The sequence below is a fragment of the Haematobia irritans genome, chromosome 4 (assembly GCF_050003625.1).
Source record: "Haematobia irritans isolate KBUSLIRL chromosome 4, ASM5000362v1, whole genome shotgun sequence".
Taxonomy (NCBI): domain Eukaryota; kingdom Metazoa; phylum Arthropoda; class Insecta; order Diptera; family Muscidae; genus Haematobia; species Haematobia irritans.
In genome coordinates this window covers 72599290-72626572 of record NC_134400.1, presented here as the reverse complement: position 1 = coordinate 72626572, position 27283 = coordinate 72599290, and the positions used below count along the sequence as shown (strand labels likewise).

Here is a 27283-nt window from a genome sequence, read left to right as displayed (position 1 = left end):
CTTACCAGTTATTTCACTGCGAGAAGCTTGAGGATATCCCCCACCAAATCCTCAGCCACACTATTTACTACATGGACGGCAGAAGTGCGCAGGCAGTTGAATATCAGAGTCGATGGAGTAATAATTCCGACCACAAATTACCCCAAGATTCTTGGGGTCACATTCGACAGCCTTTTTAGGTCATCTGCCCATGCCACTGCAATTTGTAATAAGCTCCGTGGTAGAAACAAGGTCCTCAAGTCACTAGCCGGCAGTACTTGGGGTGCGGACAAAGAAACCTTGCTAACTACTTATAAGGCAATTGGCCGGTCAGTGGTAAACTATGCAGCGCCAGTGTGGACACCGCAGACCAGTGATACGCAGTGGAATAACATACAAACCTGCCAGAACGCTGCTCTTAGAACTGCGACTGGGTGTCTCCGCAGCACACCCCTGGATCACCTTTATGTGGAGACAAAGATCATCCCTGTGCGAAGACACAACTACATGTTGTCAAAGCACTATCTCCTGGGTTGTTATCGCAGTAATCATCCAAACCACCATCTTATGGATACACAACCACCACCCAGGAACGTAAGGGTTGATATACATAATCTAGAGCGCGAGATCCAGCGCTATAAAAGAGAGCCTCTAGATCAAGCAGCGTACCAGGCAGGTTTGAACAGGATTCATGAGGATACTGTAGCTGAAGCGGTGAGAAGCTACAAGGTTAATCCTGTTCTTGGAGTCCGACCACCGCCCATAGCACCGGAGGAAAGAGACCTCCCACGGCAGACTAGGGTAGTTTTGGCCCAATTAAGATCAGGCAAGTGCAGCCGCCTCAATTCCTACTTATCGGTGATTGATAGCAGCGTAGCTGACGTTTGTCCAATTTGCAACCAAGGGCCACACGCGTCATCTTTTCTCTTGCCCAGCCAAACCAACCCGACTTACCACCAGATCACTCTGGACACACCCCATCTTAGTCGCAGAGTTCCTTGATCTGCCAACAAGCTGATGTACCAAGCGTATAACATGAAATGGATGAGATCACAGTAAACTGTTACAACAACAACAACAACGTGTTGATGATTCTGAGCGGTGTTTGCAGCTGTTAACTCGTAATACACCCGAGTTTTTCCGTCGATATGTGACAATGGATGAAACATGGCTCCATCACTACACTCCTGAGTCCAATCGACTGAGTGGACAGCGACCGGTGAACCGTCTCCGAAGCGTGGAAAGACTCAAAATCCACTGGCAAATTAATGGCCTCTGTTTTTTGGGATGCGCATGGAATAATTTTTATCGATTATCTTGAGAAGGGAAAAGCCATCAAGAGTGACTATTATATGGCGTTATTGAAGCGTTTGAAGGTCGAAATCGCGGCAAAACGGCCCCATATGAAGAAGAAAAAAGTGTTGTTCCACCAAGACAACGCACCGTGACACAAGTCATTGAGAACGATGGCAAAAATTCATGAATTGGGCTTCGAATTGCTTCCCCACCCACCGTATTCTTCAGATCTGGCCCCCAGCGACTTTTTCTTGTTCTCAGACCTCAAAAGGATGCTCGCAGGGAAAAAAATTGGCTGCAATGAAGAGGTGATCGCCGAAAATGAGGCCTATTTTGAGCAAAACCGAAGGAGTACTACCAAAATGGTATCAAAAAATTGGAAGGTCGTTATAATCGTTGTATCGCTCTTGAAGGGAACTATGTTGAATAATAAAAACGAATTTTGACAAAAAAAATGTGTTTTTCTTTGTTAGACCGGGGACTTAGTAGCCGGCTCAGATGACACGTTGGCAGAGCTCTAATTTAAAATTACAGCTTCCAAGGACATCGGGTGTCTATGGAGATTTCTCAAGTAATTATCTCCATATACAAAATCTGGGCCGACGGAAATTTCCGCATTTATTTACGGATCTCAAATAACACAAAATTTCTGACAAATCTTATGAAAATTTTAGACTGGGAAAAAACTTCTTAAAACAAATCAGAAGATGGGTTTATATGTAGGTGCTATATCTCAAAATTATCCGGTATTACCCATCTTCGAGCTCGACATGCCTGCAAAAATTCAGAACGTTAGGTTCTACTGCTATATTGCCTTAAAATTGTACCTTTATCTAGAGTATATATATATAGGGTAAACAAGTATAAACGGCCGTAAGTTCGGCCAGGCCGAATCTTATGTACCCTCCACCATGGATTGCATTGAAACTTGTACTAAAGACTGGCATCCACAATCGAATTACTTGGGTTGCGGTAACACTAACCGATGGCAAGGTTTCTTAAAACTTCTTAACACCGTCTACTCAATTGTAAGTTAGTCCATACGGAGTATATATTAAACAAAAAAGGTCGATTAAATACTATATAATTCAGTTTGACAAAATTTTCTATAGAAATAAAATTTTGACAAAATTTTCTATAGAAATAAAATGTTTACATAATTTTCTACAGAAATAAAATTTTGACAAAAAATTTCTATAGTAATAAAATTTTGACAAAATTTTCTATAGACATAAAATTTTAACACGATTTTGTATCGAAATAAAATGTTGACAAAATTTTCTATAGTAATAAAATTTTGACACAATTTTCTATAGAAATAAAATTTTGCTAGATTATTTTTGGGGATCGGCTATATATAACTATAGACGGCTATGGACCAATTTTGGCATGGTAGTTAGCGGCCATATACTGCACAATGTACAAAATTTCACCACGTACCAAATCTTAACCGGATCCGATGAATTTTGGTCCTCTAAGAGCTCCGGAGGTCAAATCTGGGGATTGGTTTAAATGGGGGTTATATAATTAAGAGCGGCATGGACAAATTTTTGCATATACTAACACCACGTACCAAATTTCAACCGGATTGGGTGAATTTTGCTCTTACAAGGGGCTCCGGAGGTTAAATCTGGGGATCGGTTTATATGGGGGCTATATATAATTATGGACTGATATGTACGGTCTTCTAAATTCATGCATGGTTGTTGGATACCATATACTAACATCACGTACCAAATTTCAACCGAATCCGATGAATTTTGCTCTTCCAAGGTGCTCCGGAGGTCAAATCTGGGGATCATTTTATATGGGGGCTATATATAATTATGGACCGATTTCGACCAATTTTTGCATAGTGGTTAGAGACCATATACTAACACCATGTACCAAATTTCAGCCGGATCATGTGAAATTTTCTTCTCTTAGAGGCTCCGCAAGCCAAATCTGGGGATCGGTTTATATGGGGGCTATATATAATTATGGACCGATATGGACCAATTTTTGCATGATTGTTGGAGACCATATACTAACACCATGTACCAAATTTCAGCCGGATCGGATGAAATTTGCTTCTCTTAGAGGCCTCGTAAGCCAAATCGGGGGATCGGTTTATATGGGGGCTATATATAATTATTAACCGATGTGGACCAATTTTTGCATGGTTGTTAGAGACCATATACTAACACCATGTACCAAATTTCAGCCGGATCGGATGAAATTTGCTTCTCTTAGAGGCCTCGCAAGCCAAATCGGGGGATCGGTTTATATGGGGGCTATATATAATTATTGACCGATGTGGACCAATTTTTGCATGGTTGTTAGAGACCATATACTAACACCGTGTACCAAATTTCAGCCGGATCGGATGAAATTTGCTTCTCTTAGAGGCCTCGCAAGCCAAATTTGGGGGTCCGTTTATATGGGGGCTATACGTAAAAGTGGACCGATATGGCCCATTTGCAATACCATCCGACCTACATCAATAACAACTACTTGTGCCAAGTTTCAAGTCGATAGCTTGTTTCGTTCGGAAGTTAGCGTGATTTCAACAGACGGACGGACGGACGCACATGCTCAGATCGACTCAGAATTTCACCACGACCCAGAATATATATACTTTATGGGGTCTTAGAGCGATATTTCGATGTGTTACAAACGGAATGACAAAGTTAATATACCCCCCATCCTATGGTGGAGGGTATAAAAATCGATATTTTAATATATTAAAAATGGGCAATACAAGTGATCAATTCAGCCCATATTCTAGTAAAACCTGATTTTGATATCACCGTGACATTTCACCCATATAAATACACTTTGAATGACCTGAAATCCTCGTGAATGTGCGTGAATAAAATTCCTACAAAATCACGCTCACGAAAATAATCAAGATTTAATTCACACTTGTATGTTAACTGAAATTCATTTAGCTCTCGAACTGTATTCTATTTTTGAATTTTGTAACCTTTGCTGATTTCCTTTGGAAAATATCGTGAGTCTCGTGAATTTTTCGTGAATCACGTGAATTGTCGTGAATCGTGCGTGAACGTGAGTCTTTAAAAGTAGTTCGTGCGTGAGGGTGCGTGAGTACTGGTTTTCATTTCGTGAATGTGCGTGAGTGGGATTGGCTACCACACGTATCGAGCGTGAATAAATATTTTGCTTCGTGAATGTACGTGAGTGTGAGTGAAATTTCAGTCACGCGCACACCTCTAATATAAACACAAAAGATTTTAATAAACTTTCCAAAATGATTATGGTGCGTGCACACAAAAAAATTTCACGAAAATTTTTTCAATTAAAATTTTAATTGAGTTTTAAAAAATATTCAATTAAAAATTTAATTGATTCAACAATTTTTTTTAATTGAAACAAAAATCAATCACAAAAATAATAGTATCAATTAATTTTTTAATTGGATCAATTAACTTTTTAATTGACCTTCAATTAATTTTTTAATTGATACTATCATTTCTGTGATTGAAGACATTTCAATTAAAAATTAATTGGATCAATTAATTTCGTGATTGAATCAGAAATTTTTTTTTTGTGTGTGGATTAAAAGAGACAATCCCGGAAAATTTTAGATGTGTTACATGTGCTCTTAGCAAAATTAGCACAAAACCATATGCAAGTTATAGTGATGTTGCCTCAAAAGATATTTTGCAAATCGTGCATACTAATCTGTGCGGTCACATTAATATAAAATCGCAAGGTGGATGTTTTTATTTCATCACCTTCGTGGATTATTATTCGCGTTATATCACAACATATTTCTTGAAGACGAAATCAGAATGTGTGTGAAGATAAATTCGAATTTGAAATTTGCAGAAAAAACTTAGCCGAGACACAAACCAGCACCAAAAATATTTTTCAAATTCGAATTTGGATTTTTAGTATTTGGCTTATTATTTAAAAACTAAGCCGCGTGCGATATAAAGAGTAGGCTCATTGGAAAGGGCTTGAGCTCAGCTTTCATAATCACAAAAGTCTTCATTAGAAAAGTATTTGTGAAAAGCGGAAATTTGAAAATGCTTTGTCAACAAATTTTTACAAGGGAGCCCACTGTGCCAAAACTAAGCCGCGTGCGGTATAGAGACTAGGCTCGTTGGAAAGGGCTTGAGCTCAGCTTTCATAATCACGAAAGTCTTCATTAGAAAAGTATTTGTGAAAAGCGAAAATTTTAAAACAAAATTTTCAAAAAATTTTTACAATGGGCCCACTGTGCCAAAACTAAGCCGCGTGCGGTATAGAGACTAGGCTCGTTGGAAAGGGCTTGAGCTCAGCTTTCATACCAACGAAAGTCTTCATTAGAAAAGTATTTGTGAAAAGCGGAAATTTGAAAACTAAATTTTCAACAAATTTTTACAACGGGCCCACTGTGCCAAAACTAAGCCGCGTGCGATATAGAGACTAGGCTCATTGGAAAGGGCTTGAGCTCAGCTTTCATAATCACAAAAGTCTTCATTAGAAAAGTATTTGTGAAAAGCGGAAATTTGAAAATGCTTTGTCAACAAATTTTTACAATGGGCCCACTGTGCCTAAACTAAGCCGCGTGCGGTATAGAGACTAGGCTCGTTGGAAAGGGCTTGAGCTCAGCTTTCATACCAACGAAAGTCTTCATTAGAAAAGTATTTGTGAAAAGCGGAAATTTGAAAACTAAATTTTCAACAAATTTTTACAACGGGCCCACTGTGCCAAAACTAAGCCGCGTGCGACATAGAGAGTAGGCTCATTGGAAAGGGATTGAGCTCAGCTTTCATAATTACAAAAGTCTTCATTAGAAAAGTATTTGTGAAAAGCGAAAATTTGAAAACAAAATTTTCAACAAATTTTTACAACGGGCCCACTGTGCCAAAACTAAGCCGCGTGCGGTATAGAGACTAGGCTCGTTGGAAAGGGATTGAGCTCAGCTTTCATACCAACGAAAGTCTTCATTAGAAAAGTATTTGTGAAAAGCGGAAATTTGAAAACTAAATTTTCAACAAATTTTTACAACGGGCCCACTGTGCCAAAACTAAGCCGCGTGCGATATAGAGACTAGGCTCATTGGAAAGGGCTTGAGCTCAGCTTTCATAATCACAAAAGTCTTCATTAGAAAAGTATTTGTGAAAAGCGAAAATTTTAAAACAAAATTTTCATCAAATTTTTACAACGGGCCCACTGTGCCAAAACTAAGCCGCGTGCGATATAGAGACTAGGCTCGTTGGAAAGGGCTTGAGCTCAGCTTTCATAATCACGAAAGTCTTCATTAGAAAAGTATTTGTGAAAAGCGAAAATTTGAAAACAAAATTTTCAAAAAATTTTTACAATGGGCCCACTGTGCCAAAACTAAGCCGCGTGCGGTATAGAGACTAGGCTCGTTGGAAAGGGCTTGAGCTCAGCTTTCATACCAACGAAAGTCTTCATTAGAAAAGTATTTGTGAAAAGCGGAAATTTGAAAACTAAATTTTCAACAAATTTTTACAACGGGCCCACTGTGCCAAAACTAAGCCGCGTGCGATATAGAGACTAGGCTCATTGGAAAGGGCTTGAGCTCAGCTTTCATAATCACAAAAGTCTTCATTAGAAAAGTATTTGTGAAAAGCGGAAATTTGAAAATGCTTTGTCAACAAATTTTTACAATGGGCCCACTGTGCCAAAACTAAGCCGCGTGCGGTATAGAGACTAGGCTCGTAGGAAAGGGCTTGAGCTCAGCTTTCATACCAACGAAAGTCTTCATTAGAAAAGTATTTGTGAAAAGCGGAAATTTGAAAACTAAATTTTCAACAAATTTTTACAACGGGCCCACTGTGCCAAAACTAAGCCGCGTGCGATATAGAGAGTAGGCTCATTGGAAAGGGCTTGAGCTCAGCTTTCATAATTACAAAAGTCTTCATTAGAAAAGTATTTGTGACAAGCGAAAATTTGAAAACAAAATTTTCAACAAATTTTTACAACGGGCCCACTGTGCCAAAACTAAGCCGCGTGCGGTATAGAGACTAGGCTCGTTGGAAAGGGCTTGAGCTCAGCTTTCATAATCACAAAAGTCTTCATTAGAAAAGTATTTGTGAAGAGCGCAAATATGAAAATCAAATTTAAAAAGAAATATCATATTGAAAATAAATAAATCCAATTTATTTATTTAGCATAACATGCCTAATTTTAAACAATACTTCGTTAAATTATTAAATTAAATTTGATATAATTTTGTTTATTTAATTTGGTAATTTTACATTACGAAGCAGGTTCAACATTTTCTTTTACATACAAAATGAGCGCTTTTTTAAGAAATGTGTGTTATTTTCATTTTTTAATTCAATTGGCAGTTCATTAAATAATTTAAGCCTATTATATAATAATAAATATAAAAAATATAAACTCTTAAACAATTGCAAAAAAATATTTCTTCGACTGGTAAAATAATTATAAATAAATAAATAATAGAAAATTATACAATTGATTGTCTCTAATAAAAAATTTAGTTTTCTACCAAAATCAATCAAATTTTTAAGTGAAGCAATTAAAAATTAAGTGAAAGTGCCGAAGAAAACAATTGATTTTTTAACCAAGAATTTTTTTTATTTCTAATTACTTCTATGATTAATACTATCGTGATTGATCAGTTAAAAGTTTAATTGGAAATACGTTGGTAGTTTTTTCTGTGTATGGTCTACTATTAGTTTTTAATTAATTTTTAGGTTTTTGCACAAAAAATTTTGTTTACTTTTTTATCACGAAATTAATTGAACCAATTAAAAAATTAATCGACACTATTATTTATTTGTAGTTTAATTAATTATAAATGAGTAATGATACAATAAACAGTTTATTGGCATAATTTAAAAATTAATTGAATCAACACTACAATTGATTGTACATTCCGAATTAATTAACTATTTTTGTATTTTGTGATTGGTGCTATCTACTTCTTTATGTAAGCAATTTCAATAAAAATAAAATTGCTTCAGTGAAAAAATGGTGTTTTGCTATCGTAATCAATTACACTTTTAATGGAATCAATTGGATTTAATTGAATTAATTAAATTTGCGGACAAAATGATTCGGAACCGCGAATCAACAAAATCTTCATCACGCAACAAAAATACCACCAATATATTTTAAATTAAAGTTTTAATTAATAATTTAATTTAAAATCTATTTAATCACAATTTAATTGATTTCATTATTTATTTAGTTAAAACAAAAATCAATTGCAAAATTGAATTGGAACAACTAATTTTTTAGTTGTTATAGATGATTGATATTATCATTTTCGTGATAGAAAAAAATTTAATTAAAAATTGATTGGAGCAATTAATTTTGCGATATATCAAAATTTTGTTTTTCGCATTCAAACGCAGTGAACATAAAAGTTTATTGATAAATATCAGCTGTTCCAAAAGTGTGAGTCCTACGTAGAAAACATATCTTCAACACATTTCCTTTGAAAAAGTTGATAGGAGTTGAAAAAATTTCCAAATAATAAAGTAATTGATGCAATTAACTTTTTAACCAAGATGGAAACATTACATTAATTAATAATCTTAAAATTTTTAAGTAAAAAACTAATTGATACAATTAACTTTAAATGAAAAAATTAATTGAGTTTTGCAATTAACATCAACTAAATTTTTAATTTAGTCATTTAAAAAATTAATTCAAATTTGCTCTTGACATCAATTAATTTTTTTAATGTCATTTTCGTGATTTAAGAAATTTCAATTAAATAATTAAATGTATCAATTAATTTCGTGATTGAAACAGAAAAAAAAAACATTTTTGTGTGTATACAAAAAAGAATATTGACAATACTGAGAAATTGTTTATCCTTTAAATAAAACTTTAAAATTTAATTACATCTATATGGTGGAGACTATTGTGGGTCTGAAAGCTGAGCTCAAGCCCTTTCCAACGAGCCTAGTCTCTATACCGCACGCGGCTTAGTTTTGGCACAGTGGGCTCCGTTGAGCCTAGTCTCTATATCGCACGCGGCTTAGTTTTGGCACAGTGGGCCCGTTGTAAAAATTTTTTGAAAATTTTGTTTTCAAATTTTCGCTTTTCACAAATACTTTTCTAATGAAGACTTTCGTGATTATGAAAGCTGAGCTCAAGCCCTTTCCAACGAGCCTAGTCTCTATACCGCACGCGGCTTAGTTTTGGCACAGTGGGCTCCCTTGTAAAAATTTGTTGACAAAGCATTTTCAAATTTCCGCTTTTCACAAATACTTTTCTAATGAAGACTTTTGTGATTATGAAAGCTGAGCTCAAGCCCTTTCCAACGAGCCTAGTCTCTATACCGCACGCGGCTTAGTTTTGGCACAGTGGGCTCCCTTGTAAAAATTTGTTGAAAAAGCATTTTCAAATTTCCGCTTTTCACAAATACTTTTCTAATGAAGACTTTTGTGATTATGAAAGCTGAGCTTAAGCCCTTTCCAACGAGCCTAGTCTCTATACCGCACGCGGCTTAGTTTTGGCACAGTGGGCCCGTTGTAAAAATTTGATGAAAATTTTGTTTTAAAATTTCCGCTTTTCACAAATACTTTTCTAATGAAGACTTTCGTTGGTATGAAAGCTGAGCTCAAGCCCTTTCCAACGAGCCTAGTCTCTATACCGCACGCGGCTTAGTTTTGGCACAGTGGCCCGTTGTAAAAATTTGATGAAAATTTTGTTTTAAAATTTTCGCTTTTCACAAATACTTTTCTAATGAAGACTTTTGTGATTATGAAAGCTGAGCTCAAGCCCTTTCCAATGAGCCTACTCTCTATATCGCACGCGGCTTAGTTTTTAAATAATAAGCCAAATACTAAAAATCCAAATTCGTATTTTAAATCCTAAATTCGAATTTGAAAAATATTTTTGGTGCTGGTTTGTGTCTCGGCTAAGTTTTTGCTGCAAATTTCAAATTCGAATTTATCTTCACACACATGAAATCAGAAGCGTTTTCTACCTTCTTAAACTTTACGGAGAAGCAGATTGGCCGCAAAATTAAATGTATTCGAAGTGATAATGACAAGGAGTACGTGAAATCCCAGTTTAAAACATACTTCGAAAAACATGGAATCCTCCATCAAACTACCGTTAGCCATATTCCTCAACAAAATGGTATTGCGGAGCGGGTAAATAGAACCCTCGTTGCATGCTACAGCACTCTGGTCTACACCAAAGTTTATGGGCAGAGGCTATAAACACCTCCATATATATAAGAAATCGAAGTCCTACAAAAATGCTTGGTTCTGTGACACCATATGAAAGATGGATTGAAAAGAAACCATCAGTAGCACATTTCCATGTTTTTGGTTGCGATGCGGTTGTTCTCCAGAAAAATAAACAAATTGGTAAATTTGCACCTAAAGGGATTAAGTTGAAGCTGGTTGGATACGAAAATTTAACTAAAGGTTACGGTTTGTACCACACCAAGAAAAGAGAAATAATAAAAGCAAGAGACGTGTTTAGATTTCTAAACATGTACTATCTGTGGTATGTGCATTTAGGATAAGGTTTATGGCAGGCAATTGAAATAAAAATGAAAACGCATTACATATACAGCGGTGGCTGATAACGCACTAATGTGACACACATGCGTGGCCATAGAATCTTATCTAAGTGGTAACAAATACAAGATAGTTTGGTATAAGTATTTGCTTATTTTTACTTTTTAAGAATATTTATATTGTAGCTAGTTTAAGATTTAGTATATAAGGTTGAATATTTTCTGGAATAAATTAGTGTCTTACAAACATTCAAAAAGTAAAGATAGTGTTCGTTGTCTTTTCATTTGGTTCTTCGGAAATCGGTACGGTCTGTGGTCGTAAATTTTGAAGAGATACAAAAAATAAAAATAAGCGATTGATAATTCTTAGCTACGGGGCTAAGAACGGGTAACGTCGATCGTGCAGTAAAATAAAAAAGTGATTGATAATTCATTGCTAACGGGCAAAGAACGGATAAAATCTATACGATTTCGTGTTAATTTTTTTTTTTTATTGATAATTCTTTGCTAAAGGGCGAAGAACGGGTAAAACCAATCGTAAATTCCAGTACGGGTATTAAAAAACCTTTGAATATACCGTTCACAAGACAGAAATCTAGAACTTTGTTGGAAGCCTTAAAAAACATTGTTCATAGATTCTCAGTGAAGGTGAACGCTGTCGACGTGGACCTAATGGGGTTGACGACCATCCAAAAACATAGAAAATGGTTGGAAGAAAATGTCAATATATTCGAGCAGTTGTGCAGGGAAGTAAAAGAGACACCGAACGCAAATGACGGTGAGCAAGATTGAAAAAATTCTGGGAGCGTTTGAAGCGGAAGCAACGGGGAAAAAGCTACAGGAGGTAATAATGGGGCTCCAGAAAAGATGAGCACAACCCAGCAAGTAATAGTGCACAAAGAAAACCTATCATTAAAGGAGAAAGAAGATGCGCAACTGCTTAATAAGGAATCCACGTCCAAGGTGTTGGAAGATTCTTGGGCTACGAAAGGTCAGCAAAAAGTCAAAACGATAGAAAGGATACTGGAAACATTGGAAAATAGGCTATCAGTGGCATCGAAAGACGTGATAATGATGCATTGGCGCAAATTGGAAGAAGAATTCGAAGGTTTGTTATCCATCCAGGAGGATATGATAGACAAAGGTGTGAACGATGACTTCAGCGAGGAAGCATTTCATGAAAGCAGATGCAATTATGACGAAATGGTGCTGGAGATTGAGGAGCGTGTGGCGGAAAATAGAGATTTGGGAATATCTACTTCTACCCGATTGGAAGAGTTAAAGGTACCCACGTTCAGCGGACAGATATGTGATTGGAACTCGTTCCAAGGGATATTCAAGCAACTGGTGGATGGCAAAAAGCGTGGTGAAAGGCGATGCCGCGCGTATTATACAGCATCTCCAAGTAACTAGGGAAAATTATAGAGCAGCGTGGTCTATCCTATAACAGAGATACTGTAATCGAAGATTGTTATTCTGTACTCTGTTTGACAGAATCATTGACCATGCTAATATTAACATTCAAGAGGCTATGAGCATAAAGCAACTTTTGGACACGGTAACGGAATCATTGCATGCGTTGAAATCGATTGGAATGCCAGTGGATGAAGCTGACCCATTCATTGGGCGGATTCTCATTAGGAAGCTGGATAAAGATGGATTGCTAAATATGAACAATGGGTTCAAAAATCAAAAGAGGTACAAGAGCTGAAAGATGTTACGGCGTTTTTGGAGCAGCAATATCTGGCTTTGGAAGCAGTAAACAGCAAAAAGGAGAATAATCCAAAACAAAAGCACGCTAATACATTCAATACAACACAGCAAGGGTGCAGTTATTGCAATATGAGTGGTCATAAGGCAATAGACTGTAGGCAGTTTATTAAACTACAAGCAGCTGAAAAATGTGCATGGGCCGAAAGAATGAAAGTGTGCATGATATGCTTGGGTCATAGAGTGGAGAAGAAATGTTTAAAACACTTCAAGAAATGTGGTAAATGCGGTGGAAAACATCACTCTGCGCTTCATATTGCAGAGAACTCAACACAGGGGGCCGTAAGAACCAATTCAAGGTCACAATTAACAGTGGAAGGCAATGCGGTAACGTTATTGGCAACAGCGCAGGTACACGTAAAATCGGCATGTGGCAAACAAATTTTAATGAGAGCCATTAGAGGAAGCAGCGCAGATATTAAGATTAAGAACAGTAGGAAGATCTAAAGCTACTGTACAAATTGAGATAAAGCCACGGTTCCAGAGTGACGCAGTGCATACGATCGATGCGATGGTGTTGTCGACGCTCTCTTCAGCTCAACCAGATAGAAATTTGGACATTAAAGTCGAGACGTCGAAAATTTATTGTCTAGCTGATCCATTATTTTATAAGTCAGACCGGATCGACTTATTAATTGGGGCAGACTTATACCACCAAATAATTCAAAGTAGAGTGGTGAAAATTGGATCGTTGTCTGGCCAAGAAACTTCACTAGGGCTAATAATATGCGGCAGCGTTAGGGGACGTGAGTCCGGGAATGTTGTGATGGCGGTTACAACGGAATTGGAGAGATTTTGGGAGATGGAGGAAGTGATCCAGGATGATGAGGCTGAGGAAGATAAATGCGAGCAGTTGTTTACTGCGACAACATCCATAAATGAAGATAACAGATTTGTAGTGCGATTGCCATTCAAGACCGACGCAAATATGGGTGAGTCAAGGAGAATGGCGCTTGCACGGTTGCTAAATCTGGAGAAAAGATTTGTAAGAGACGCAAAGTTGAGAGAAGAATATCTTGCGTTCATGAATTAATATTTCGAAATTGGCCATATGAGAAAGGCTGAAAAGAGCCATAATGCTAAGTACTACGTTCCACATCAAGCAGTTGTGAGAGAGGATTATCTCACTACAAAGGTTCGTGTGGTATTTGATGCATCGGCCAATACATCAAATGGTAGAAGTCTAAATGATGTGCTGGAGGTCGGTCCAAAACTGAAGCACGATATATTTCAAATTTTGCTGAAGTGGAGACTTTGGAAGGTTGTAATGGTTGCGGATGTGGAAAAAATGATTCGACAGATTATGGTACATGAAGAAGACCAAGAATAACAAACAATATTGTGGCGCGAAAATCCAAAGAAGCCGATAGAAGAATATGTGCTAACAACGGTTACCTATGGGACAGCATGTGCTCCGTTCTTAGCTAAGAGGACGTTGTTTGAAATTGGAGAGGTTTGCAACAACACGAAGCTGCAAGGTGTCATCCAGAATTACTTCTACATGGATGACTTAATGACAGGAGCTGATTCAGCAGAAAAATATATTTATATACAAAAAGGCATCAGCCAGCAATTGCATAAATTTGGATTCAAGTTGCGAAAATGGATGTCGAATGAGAAGCAGATACTTGAAGCTATTCCAGATGTGGGAAACAATCAGTTCATCAAGATTGAAGAAGGCGAAACCATGAGGACTTTGGGAGTGCAGTGGACCCTCATTCCGATAATTTTGCTTTTTATTTTCAGAAAAAGGAAGATGAGAAACTACCGAAGCGGAAGGCGCTCCCTACTTTGGCCAGAATTTATGATCCGTTGGGATGGCTTGCTCCAATAACCATCCCTGCAAAGTTGTTCATCCAGAGATTATGGGTGATGGATATACCATGGGATACCCAATTGGAGGAACAGATGGTGAAAGAATGGGAAGCCAGCATGAAAACTCTACCCTCTATTGGAGAAGTACGGATTCCACGATGGTTGTCTACTTCACGTTCAATGGAAATAGAGGTACACGGTTTTGCAGATGCATCGGAGAAGGCCTTTGCTGCAGTAATTTACGTGAGAACATCAGACAATATTTCGTTATTGGCAGCAAAGTCAAAGGTGAGCTCAATAAAAACAGATAAACATTGCCAAAGCTGGAACTCTGTGCAGCACATCTCCTGGCCAAGTTGCTCCATTGTGTGAGGACAGTAATGGGTCGAGAAATGCAGATATATCTGTGGAGTGACTCGACAATTGCCCTGTCTTGGATTACAAATACTGTTAAAGTTAAGGACAAATTTGTAAGGACTCGATTTCAGAAAATCATGGATGCGGTGCCTACAGCTCGACGGGGTCATGTGAGGTCCAAGGAGAATCCAGCAGATGCTGCATCAAGGGAAATGAGACCAGATCAACTTAAATCACATGACTATGGTGGAATGCAAGATCAGAAAAATTGGGCTAAGATGACGAGCAACAATTTACTGGTGCTACTACAGCGGTCAAGAGAGAAGATGTGTTTACTAAACTCATATCAAGAATCTCCAGCTACAAAAAAATTGTAAGGATTGTAGCATATATGCGAAAAGTTATAAGGAAAACTAAAAAGGAGCTAGTGGATATCGGTTTGGCAGTGGAGGACTTGGAAGGAGCAGAAAATATAGTAACAAGGGCCGTTCAAGCAGATCTTTTTGAAGAAGAAATAGTTTGTCTGAACAACGGAAGAGAAATTTCAACGAAGATCAGAATATGTTCTTTAAATCCGTTTATTGATGCTGTAGGAATATTGAGAGTTGGTGGTCGGTTGGAGAATGCTACATTAAGCTACGCTAGAAAACATCCCATAGTGTTAGCCAAAAGTAAATTGGCTTATCGTATAATCAAAGAAACACATTCTGAAACACTACATGGTGGAGTTAAAATGATGGAGAATATGCTGCGGAGTAAATATTGGATGATTGGTGCTAAGAACGCGCTTAAAAAACAGTGAGGTCATGTGTTAAGTGCGTGCGATACCGAAGAGAGGTCACAGCGCAGTTCATGGGAAATCTACCGCATAGTAGAGTGTGTGTGTCATTTCCATTTGACCACACAGGAGTCGATTATGCGGGGCCGAACCAGATGAAGAGGTCGAGAGGAAGCGGTCAACGAATTTATAAAGGATACATTGCCGTTTTCGTCTGCATGACAGCAAAGGCTGTACATTTAGAGGCAGTTAGTGATCTCACGTCAGATGCATTTTTAGCTGCCCTACGGCGGTTCTTCAGTAGGAGAGGAAAGAGTAGCCACATGTATTCCGATAATGGAACAAATTTTGTCGGAACAGCACGAAATTTGGGGAAAGAATTCATTAAAACAGTTCAGGGAAATTGCGATGTGGCGAAAGATTTAGCATCCGAACGTGTGCAGTGGCATTTTATACCCCCCGGAGATCCTCACTTCGGAGGATTGTGGGAGGCGGCAGTGAAGTCGGTCAAACATCACCTTAGGAGAGCAATTGGCGAAACAAAGTTAACTTATGAGAAAATGTCGACATTTTTGGCATAAATAGAGGCTGTGCTGAATTCTCATCCATTGTATCTAGTCACTCAAGAACACAGTGAAATATTAACACCATGGCATTTTCTAGTTGGAAGACCACTGGTGGATATTCCAGAAAGGTGTTCAGAAGAAAAGCTTGGAAGGTCAGAGTGGTGACAGTCAAGGCACTAAATGGCATGTTGAAGCGACCGGTGCACAAGTTTGCCCATTGGATGTGATGACAAAAGGTGACGATGGAAGTGAGGTGCACGTATTTCAATCATACGTGACTAAAAAAGATTGTAGAAGATGAAATAAAAATGTAAACCTGATGGCAATATTATGGATGATGATGGTGCTGATGGCAAGTACTCGTCGAGCTGTTGCAATTCCGGTTTCTTGAACTAATGTAAAGGAGCTGGGGAATGGAACTATATTATATATGGATAAAGTTGGTACACTTAATCGTATAACATCATCTTGGAATTTAGTAACGTACTTTGATTTGCACGGATATTTCGTAACGTTGGCTCCATTTGAGGTAGGTCTGGAAAATTGCAAACCTCGGTTCGGTTGACGTCGTTTGAACATCAGTGCGAGTCACAGCTGGAAATTATGACCAACAGGCTCAAAGTGATAGATGAAAATTACTTACTATTGTCTCATAAGAAAATCTAGCGAGCCTTGGTATTATTTCACATTAATCAGGATGTACCACGCGGGTCGGACGTACAGTATTGACAGCACCAAAAGAGGGAAGATCAGAGATATCTTACAATTCAACATCCTATATCCTCAAAGAAGTCAAAGACGTCACCACGCTGGAAGAAATGGGCTACCGCCAGATAAATCATACAGCAGTGATTGAACAGTTGAAGGAAGAGGTCCGGAAGTTAAAGGCAAGCTCGGTCCATCTCAAGAGGTTATCGTGGCATCATGTGAGTGTTCACATATCTTTAATATCTTCGTCGGTAATTGTGATTGGATTAGTATGCTAGTAGTTTACAAATATGTGACAAGAGAAAATAATTTAGATGTAATTCGCCGCCCGCAGAATGTTTAGATTTCTAAACATGTACTATCTGTGGTATGTGCCTTTAGGATAGATAAGGTTTATGGCAGGCAATTGAAATAAAAATGAAAACGCATTACATATGCAACGGTGGCTGATAACGCACTAATGTGACACACATGCGTGGTCATAGAATCTTATCTAAGGGGTAACAAATACAAGATAGTGTGGTATAAGTATTTGCTTATCTTTACCTTTTAAGAATATTTAGATTGTAGCTAGTTTAAGATTTAGTATATAAGGTTGAATATTTTCTGGAATAAATTAGTGTCTTACAAACATTCAAAAAGTAAAGATAGTGTTCGTTGCCTTTACAAGACGTGATTTTCTTTGAAGATTTATTCGAAAAATCAGCCGATGATAGTGACGTATCAAACGATGAAGTTTGTTTTGATTTCGGAACAGTAAAACAAAATAATAAATGTCAAGATGAAACGAAATCAGAAACACAAGATGAAATTTACCAAACAGCAAGCAATCAAGAGGGGAAAACCAAAATAGGTTTATGCTGCGGTTCCAGAGATGTTAAATTCGGTAGTGGAAAATCCTCAAACGATCACAGAAGCATTAAACTCAGAAAATGCAGACCAATGGAAGAAAGCCATGGACATTGAATATAAATCCCTGATAAAGAACAAGACGTGGAAATTAGTGGACAGACCCGAAAATGCTAACGTAAATGGATGTCGTTGGGTTTTGCCGTTAAACAAAACCCAGGTGGTTCGTTGGACAAGTGTAAAGCAAGGTTGGTTGCCCAGGGATGTTCGCAAAAATATCAAGTAGATTATGAAGAAACATATGCGTCTGTTATGCGACATTCAATAATTCGCATGTTGTTAGCTTTGGCGGTAAAATACGAATTGCTTGTTAACCACGTAGATATCGTTGCAGCTTATTTGAACGGCGACCTCACGGAAGGCATATATATGGAGAAACCCCCATTTCGAAGACGTAAAAAATTCCGAAAAAGTGTGTAAGTTTCCAAAGCGTTGTATGGTATAAAGAAGCTGGCCGTGAGTGGAATCGGAAGATTACCGAAATCTTGATGGGCATGAATTTCCAAAGAAGTCAAACGGATAGCTGTGTATATTACAAATATTCTAACAACAAATTGAGCTTCATAGCCTTATAGGTGGATGACATGATGTTGGCAACTTCGACAAAGGAAGAAATGGACGAAATAATTATGATTTTAAATAAATGCATTGAAGCAGTAGATAAAGGCCCTATATCGTTCTACTTAGGATTAGAAATAGAAAGGGAAGGTTCCAGAGATGCAATTCACATTCATCAAGAAAATTATGTCTACAATTTGTTACATCGATGGAATTTGACTGATGCGAAAGAAACATGTACACTGTGGACCAATGGAACAATACTAGAAAAGTGTGAGTAGAACTGTGATGGGCTAGAAACAAAACAGTACCAAAGTTTAATTGGTTGTTTAACTTATCTTGCTGTTATATCCAGACCTGAAATATCACACATCGTTTCTAGACTATCCCAATTCAACTCACATCCACATCGAGAACATTTTCAAAGTGCCAAATATCTGCTGAGATATTTGAAGAAGCACCCTAAGGGTATGATATTTTTTATTAAGAAAAAGAAAATCTTTGTAAGTGAGCCTGACAATAAATCGGGCTGCAACTTTAACCTAACCTAACTATCATTTAACTGTGTAATAATTACATTGAATAAAACAAGAGTGAATTGCACTTTACTGTTTGATACATATGGATACTCACACATAGTTTTGTAATGAAGTCTCTTCTCCGATGGATCAATAATATGTAGCATTGGGTCAAATTTGGTTTATGTGCAGTCAATGCACAGTTGTCAGCAATTATGTTCTTAAATAACATGCCGGCCCATATATTCTTAAATAACATGCCGGCCCATGCATTAGCTTGGGCAATAAGAAAATACACACAAAAAAATTTCCAAAGTTAAAACCATCCAGCTAAAACGAGAACATATTACTATGGCAAACAGTAACTAATAATTTCAATTGAATAATTAATTAAAATTATGTGCCAATAACTTAAATCAAGAAAAAGATAAGGAGAACCAAAAATTGTTTTGTTAACATATACCTCGATAAATATATACGATCCGCTTAACACCCATAGACATTGTTCATAAACGAAGTTCGTACAACAACAATTTTCAAGATTAGCAAAGCAAAACCCCTTTATCAAAGACTACAACAACTCAATCAACACAAATCTGTTCTAAGAAAGCCCAACAACAACATCTTCATCAGTCAATAAGCTTACTTAATTCCTGTAAAGCCAACAGAATTTGGATTAACAGACACCATTGTAGCAGTCACCATAGGATATCAAATACTAACATGTAGTTTAAGTACAGTATGTAAGTAGAATAAGTTATGTACATACCTAAGAACAACAAAAATATATTTTTTGTATATAGCTTTTCTTCTCTTTCAACAAATTTACATTGATTTATATTTACATTATTCACATATCCTTAGGATAGTATCTTTATTATCTCTATACATTTTTTCCCCATATTTAATATCAATTGGTATATATATATATATATATATATATATATATATATATATATATATATATATATATATATATATATATATATATATATATATATATATATAGATTTTTTTTCATTCCTCTTCACTTATTTTACTGAATTGCCATAAGAGTATGTATGGAAAAGAAGGACTATATCAATAAATTTATATTTTTAAAAATGAAATCTTAAATCCTCTTTCTTATTTCTATGAGAGATGAAAGCTAAATTAAGAGCCAGCGGGTATGTCTAGATAGATATCACTATACAGGGGTAGCTTTAAATTAGGAGTTTGGCAGAGCTACTACGGCGTTTCGAATGTGAAATACGGGAGGGAAAAGTACACTCGGAGTGACAATAACATCACGTCACCATTTCTTTTACTGACTTTATTGCTTTGGTTATTTTTCTGGACATCACTTCATAGGTTTTGACGATTATATATGTGGTGTAGGATATGGCATTATTTTTACTATGATTACGCGGCGAATAATTTGGGTCGAAGAACCACCACTCTTGGCAGAGCTGGCCACCTTACAACTTTTATGCCATCAACCCTTCTTATTGCCGATATTTTAATAAATTTATAAATTTGGAAAAAAAAATATTTCATAAAGACACGCGTAACACATTAATTCTTATTATATGTGAACGGTTATGATTCAATTTAGGTTAGTAAAGCGTATTCTGAATATGTCAAATTTATTGTGGCTTTAAATATCGTTTCTATGATAATTAAGAAAATGTTTAGGGTTTGTAGTACGACTGCAAAAAATAATTGATGATGGATCCCATGAGAGCGTAGTTAAAAAAGTTTGCAATCACTCTTGGGGACTGATTGTTCCAGTTCGACAGACTAAAATTCTGATATAATATATTTAACAAAAATATTGTACACAAATTTTTTCAAAAAGTTACATTGGAATTAGTGATTTAGCAGATATAATAATTCTTTGTATATTAAAGAAGTTACGAAAATTACATAGACCATGAAGCGAAATCACAAATTATTTTAGAAAACATCCACAAACGGATAATATTGCAGTTAAAACTAATATTCTAAAATTTTATCATGAATTTACATAAATGATAAGAAATTTAATAATACAAAATTCTTAGATCCCCATTACTTAAAAACCAATGATCATATACATTATTTTGCCCGATGGTTTTATAAACGCTTAAAAATGATTTTAAAGAGTATTTGTTTTCCAATTTATATGAATTCGTTAAATATATATTTATTTTACCTCATAGCGGCATTAATTTTTTAAGTTTTTTTTTTGGGATAAGTTAATAACAAGAATGTACCACTTTTCAAAAATAATTGTGCCACTATTTTTTTACATTTGCCACTTTTCGTGCCATTATTTGAAAATTCCCAACTGTAACGCTGCGCAGATTACAACCTCCCTTTTCAAGAGGGTGCATAAATCATTGTACAATGGAATTGCATTCTCCAAGCAATCAGAACCAGAAATGATATCATCAACATAAGAGTCATGTACAAGAACTTGAGTTGCTTCGGAAAATTCGTGGCCAAAATCCTTAGATAATTGTCGCAATACACGTATAGCCAGGTAAGGAGCCGAAGATGTACCATATGTCACAGTATTAAGCTCGTAAATCGACATTTCAACAAATGGATCATGACGCCACAAAATTTGCTGAAATTTCCTATGCTCCGGACAGACATCGATTTTCGAAACATTTTCTCTATGTCTGCGCTGAATGCGATTTTGTGACGTCTCCACTTCGTCAATATACTTGGGAGGTCATTTTGAAGGGCAGGTCCAGGTGCGAGCTTTTCGTTCAAAGACGTGAAGTCTTTTAAATGGCTACAGCCATTAAAAACCACCCGAAATTTCGTCGTGGTACTGCTTTCCTTCAAAAGTCCGTGATGTGGAAAGAAATAAGAATTTTGCGACACATCTTTGGGGTATATACCAACTTTTGACGTGTCCTAAAGTTTCGTATTCCTTGAGGAATCTCTTATAACCCTCTTATAACCCTTGGATCGTTGGAGAATGATACCTCCAAATGTTTCAATCGCATAAAGTCATTAAGGACATTATTATGAAACACTGGGGATGAACCGTTTCTCAGGATAGATTTTAATGGCAAGTTAACCATATACCGATTACTTTCCGTCCTTGTAGTGGTTTTCTCAAATAACTGTTCACAAGCAACTTCCTCACTTGTAAGTTTCCTCACTGAGGGAATCTCCTCTTTTTCCCAAAAGGATCTGAGGATGTTATCAAAATTCACATTATGAATTCGATAAAGGATAATGAAGTGTTTGGACCAGAAACCCCCCAGCCAAAATAAGTGTTCTGAAAGAAGAAATCATTACGAACAAAGGACTCGGGTGGGGTTTTTATCCTTGAACAAATGTCTGCCCCAAGATGTACATCGATGGAGTCAAATTGATAAAAAATAAGGATCAGCTAGATTATCTATATGGATATCTGGAAGCTCAATATTCCTAAATGAAGGGTGTGGAATATATGACGATAAATTTGGAAGAACAAGGGCTGTACAAGACATTACTAGCTCTTGTCTTCTTGTGCACAAGTTAAGCTGAACAATATTTCGATATATTCTCACTGCCTTCCCGGATGCCAATAACTCGACATCGAGATCGTACTTTTTAAAGACCAAGAAGTTGAACAGTCGATTCGGAAACCAGACTACCTTGAGATCCTGGGTCAAAAACGCCCTCAAGGTAAATCTCCCGCGACTCTTCATGACGTTCAGTCTTATGGTATAAAGCAGAACAGTATGGAATGTCTGTACACCATGCGAAGTAACTTGATCAGCAACAGGGCGTGTGCCGGGTGTCAAATCCGTAGTATCGGTTCTGTTCATAGACTCATCGGGATGTAACACCGTGTGGTGCAGCGTGGGTGGTGACTTTTGGATTCTAAATACATACCACTTTTTGGCGGAAAGACCTACAATGCACTCGCGGTAACGTGAACTAATTAAAACCAAGAGAGTTCACGCATAAGCGTAGGAAGGCCTCTGGGGAGGGGGCTTAGACCCCCCAGAAAAATTTTAGCCCCCCCCCCACCAGAATTTGAAACTCTATTTATGATTTTCCATTTTTCAATTAATGTCAATAATTTTTTTAATTTTTATAAAAATTAAACAAGTATATACAATCGCACAAAGTTCCGCTAAAGACTTTCATGAACAATCGAATTACTTGGGTTGTGGTGGCAGTTGCCGATGGCAATGTCTGAAGTCAGATATTTATGAAATAAATATGTGGTTGAATTTATGATTGATTTAGTTTAGTCAATTTAATTTAAAAAATAGTAATTGATATCAAAACTATTCTTTCATAAATTAATATCTTAATAATGCTGCGAAAAAGCGTTGCCAAAAAAGTAGTGAAAATGTTCTTTTTGGGTCTAGAGGTGGTGCAAAATTGGCGGAGAAGCAGTGAATGTAATATGAGCTTGTCATAGGACAAATGTCCACCGTTTCAACAGCCGTTGCAATGAATTTGCATCACTTCTTAACCTTTAACCGGTGAGGTGAAATTTTTTTGCGTAATTTGCGACGTGTGGTAAATTTTACCCCCTCTTTTACATTAATATTTTTTCTGTAAAAAAATGGTTTTTTTGTATCATTATTATATTTGTTGATTAGTAAACATTGTATTTAACGAAAATAAAACAATATTTCGAAATATTATATGTTCTTTCAATGATTAACATATACTTTATTTCACACGTCTTTTTTAAAATATATGTAAACGAGTGTTCGAGGTGGTAAATTTTACCACCACGTACCCAGTTAAAGGTTAAGGTGAGATCCGAATTCAGTGTTTTGAATGTGAATTAAAAAATTTTGTGATATTTTCCCAAATAAATAATTTTTATATTGTTTTTATGATTTTTAATGCATTCTGACGCTTGTTTGAAACGTTTTTCCTCGAATAATTTCCAAAATTATCGATTTTTCTATAATGGATTTAGCAGTTTTGTGGCAAAATTTGAATAATTTGTACCAATTTATTTATTCTTACTCTTTTTTTAAACTATTTGAAAAAAAAAGAAAACAAAAAATTACACATTAAAATATGAAAAAAATGAAGTAAAAAACTTCCTGTGTAGTTAAAATAATTGAGGACATTTTTGGAAGTACTTTTAAAGTTGTGCCTTTATAACAACTCACAATTTTTTTGCTGGGAAAAGTGTGGAACTACTTTTATTTGCTTTATTATAAATTAATTGTCGAGTTATTTTGATGTCTAATTATACCCTGCGCCACACTGTGGAACAGGGTATTATAGGTTAGTGCATATGTTTGTAACACCCAGAAGGAGACGAGATAGACACATGGTGTCTTTGGCAATAATGCTCAGGGTGGGTCCCTGAGTCGATATAACCATGTCCGTCCGTCCGTCCGTCTGTCTGTGAACACATTTTTGTGATCAAAGTCTAGGTCGCAATTTAAGTCCAATCGCCTTCAAATTTGGCACATGTTCCTAATTTGGGTCAGAATAGAACCCTATTGATTTTGGAAGAAATCGGTTCAGATTTAGATATAGCTCCCATATATATCTTTCGCCCGATATGCGCTTATATGGGCCCAGCAGCCAGAGTTTTATACCGATTTGCTTGAAATTTTGTACAAACATAACACTTAGTCGAGTAGTCAAGTGTGCAAAATTTAATTGATTTTTGGCCGAATTTGGTTGAAATTTTGCACTAGGAGTACAATTAGTAGTATAGTCAAGTGTGCATAAGTTGATTGAAATCGGTTCAGATTTAGATATAGCTCCCATATATATCTTTCGCCCGATATGGACTAATATTGTCCAAAAAGCCAGAGTTTTGGTCCAATTTGGTTGAAATTTTGCACAGGGAGTAGATTTAGCATTGTAGCTATGCGTGCCAAATTTGGTTGGAATCGATTTAGATTTAGATATAGCTCCCATATATATCTTTCGCCCGATATGCACTTATATGGACCCAGAAGCCAGAGTTTTATCCGGATTAGCTTGAACTTTTGCACAAGGAGTACAATTGGTAGTATAGTCACGTGTGCAAAATTTGATTGAAGTCGGTTCAGATTTAGATATAGCTCCCATATATATCTTTCGCCCGATATGGACTAATATGGTCCTAAAAGCCAGAGTTTTGGTCCAATTTGGTCGAAATTTTGCACAGGGAGTAGATTTAGTAATATAGTCATGTGTGCCAAATTTGATTGAAATAGGTTCCAATTTAGATATAGCTCCCATATATATGTTTTTCTGATTTCGACAAAAATGTTCAAAATACCAACATTTTTCTTGTTAAATCGCCATTGCTTAGTCGAAAAGTTTGTAAAAATAACTCTAATTTTCCTAAACTTCTAATACATATATATCGAGCGATAAATCATAAATAAACTTTTGCGAGGTCTCCTTAAAATTGCTTCAGATTTAAATGTTTCCCAAATTTTTTTACTTACATTGTGGTCCACCCTAGTGCATTAGCCGACTTAAATTTTGAGTCTATAGATTTTGTAGAAGTCTATCAAATTCTATCCAAATCGAGTGATATTTAAATATGTGTATTTGGGACAAACCTTTATATATAGCACCCAACACATTTGACGGATGTGATATGGTATCGAAAAATTAGATCTACAAAGTGGTGCAAGGTATAATATAGTCGGCCCCGCCCGACTTTAGACTTTCCTTACTTGTTTTTTATTCAATTTTATGAAATAAAACATTAATTGAACCTATAAGTTCAGTCTAGCTAGGGGGGCTATAGCCCCCCCTAGGAAAATTGTCTAGCTACGCTAATGAGTTCACGTTAGCGAACTTCAGCTAATTTCAGAACAAAACGTAGCAATATTCGGGAGGTTTACACGTTCTATGTGATAGTCTTTTATTTTTGTTATTAGTAATATTAAAAACATAAATTAATTTGATGAAAAAATTTAAAAAAAAAATGGAAGGGGAAAAATCCGTGTGTATGGAATTATAAAGCATTTTAAAGTAACAATTAAATATCACAAAAAAAGCCAAACTAGATCACCGTCCATAGGAGAAAGGGTCGGTATCTCGAAAACTACGATCTTCCGACAAAACGTTTACTTAATACTTTCTCTTTAAAATGTACTATTTTTACCAAAGACCAAAGACGATAGACTGTGAAATGGGCTTGTTGGTATTCTTTTTCGTCAAAAAAAAAGAGATTAGTACCATAGACGTTCCATGAGAAGTTGCAAGATTTTTACGGTTTCTTTTTTATTTCGCATTCGTAACAAAATTTAATTCACTTTTATTATAAGTTAGTTTTGTAATTAATAAATAAGAACTTTTAAAAGAAAAAAAAACTCTTCGTGAAATATTTTATTAATAATTTAATGCAATCGACACAGAAATTTGCGATTAGTTTTAAGAAAATAGCAAACTAAAAATTGTCGGCATCTAACCAATAATTTCGGTGCTCTTTTCCTACAAGTATGATATTAGGTTAGGTTAACGCATGAACACCCCATCGTCTTTGCCAAAAAAAAAACAAAAAAAATGAAATTTCATTCATTTCATGAAAACTTGCTGTCAGAATAACCAAAACTTTTCCTTTATCGATTTTCAGATGTAGATATATCGAAAACTAGGCTTTTCCGACACTCAAAAAAAATTATTTGTTTTTAACAACTTTTACTAAAGTAGATTTGTCCCCTAATCTTTCATTAATATCTGGTCCGAATGAAATTTTTATTTTGAGATTTGTAACCTGAAGGCATGTTTACTTTGTTATCGGAAATCCCAGACAGTCGTCTGAGAAGACATTTTGTTGGCCATCGTTTTCAATAAATAGCAAATAGGCCTACATACATACATATTTTTAGGGAAATGATGTGAAGTAGTCCGATTCCTTTTTCATGTTCTACAGTCAAATCTGAACAGCATACCACACCATGAACCACTCACAAAGAAAATTGTACTGGGAATCAATACTCAGACGTCGTTGCTGTTTTGTCGGATTACAAAATTCACATATTATAAAGTTGGTATTTTAACCATTACACCACAATTAATCCCATATAAAAAATATGTTCATCTAATTCAATATTTCCAATTTCAAGTCCATTCGTTACTCACCCTCTGATAATTCCAAGTCTAATTCAGCCAACTTTTCGCGAATATCAGCAGGAAGAGAAATTTCTGCACCACTCAAATTACAGACAGACATTTTCAAAGAAGATATTAGAGAACCACTCCTTATAACCACTATTACTAAATCTACTGTAACTCACAAATGTCCCGAGACGCGAATTAAAAATACATATCAAAGTTACAGAAACAATTCACGTTTTGAAATATATGAAGTTATTATTCTTGTTATCTTCCTTTTAGTGGTATTTCGATATTTGTATGTATAATATATATTGTACAAGTAATTTTGTGTTTTCCGACTTTAGAACGTTATTACCCTGAGAATTATAAGGCCGTTTATTCGAATTCGCAAAAAAATCTGTTTTTTGAAAGACTAAATATCCCACTCAATACACTTAACTCGAAACACATATTTTTAACTTTGTTAACAAAAAAAAGGTAATCATACGCTCTCATCCGCACAGTGTCACCAACGCCTTTTTTAATATACATTCTAGTTTTT

At 36.1% G+C, this 27283-nt stretch overlaps 1 protein-coding gene across 1 annotated transcript in view; it reads right to left on the bottom strand.

The window, feature by feature from the left end:
• Window positions 1-27282, bottom strand: part of DIP2 (disco-interacting protein 2) — a 635079-nt gene extending 607797 nt beyond the window's left edge. Inside the window, 1 exon segment of the mRNA XM_075305884.1 lies at window positions 26767-27282. Within this exon segment, the coding sequence (XP_075161999.1) occupies window positions 26767-26857 (91 nt within the window). The 5' untranslated portion in view covers window positions 26858-27282.
• Window position 27283: the final 1 nt, after the last annotated feature.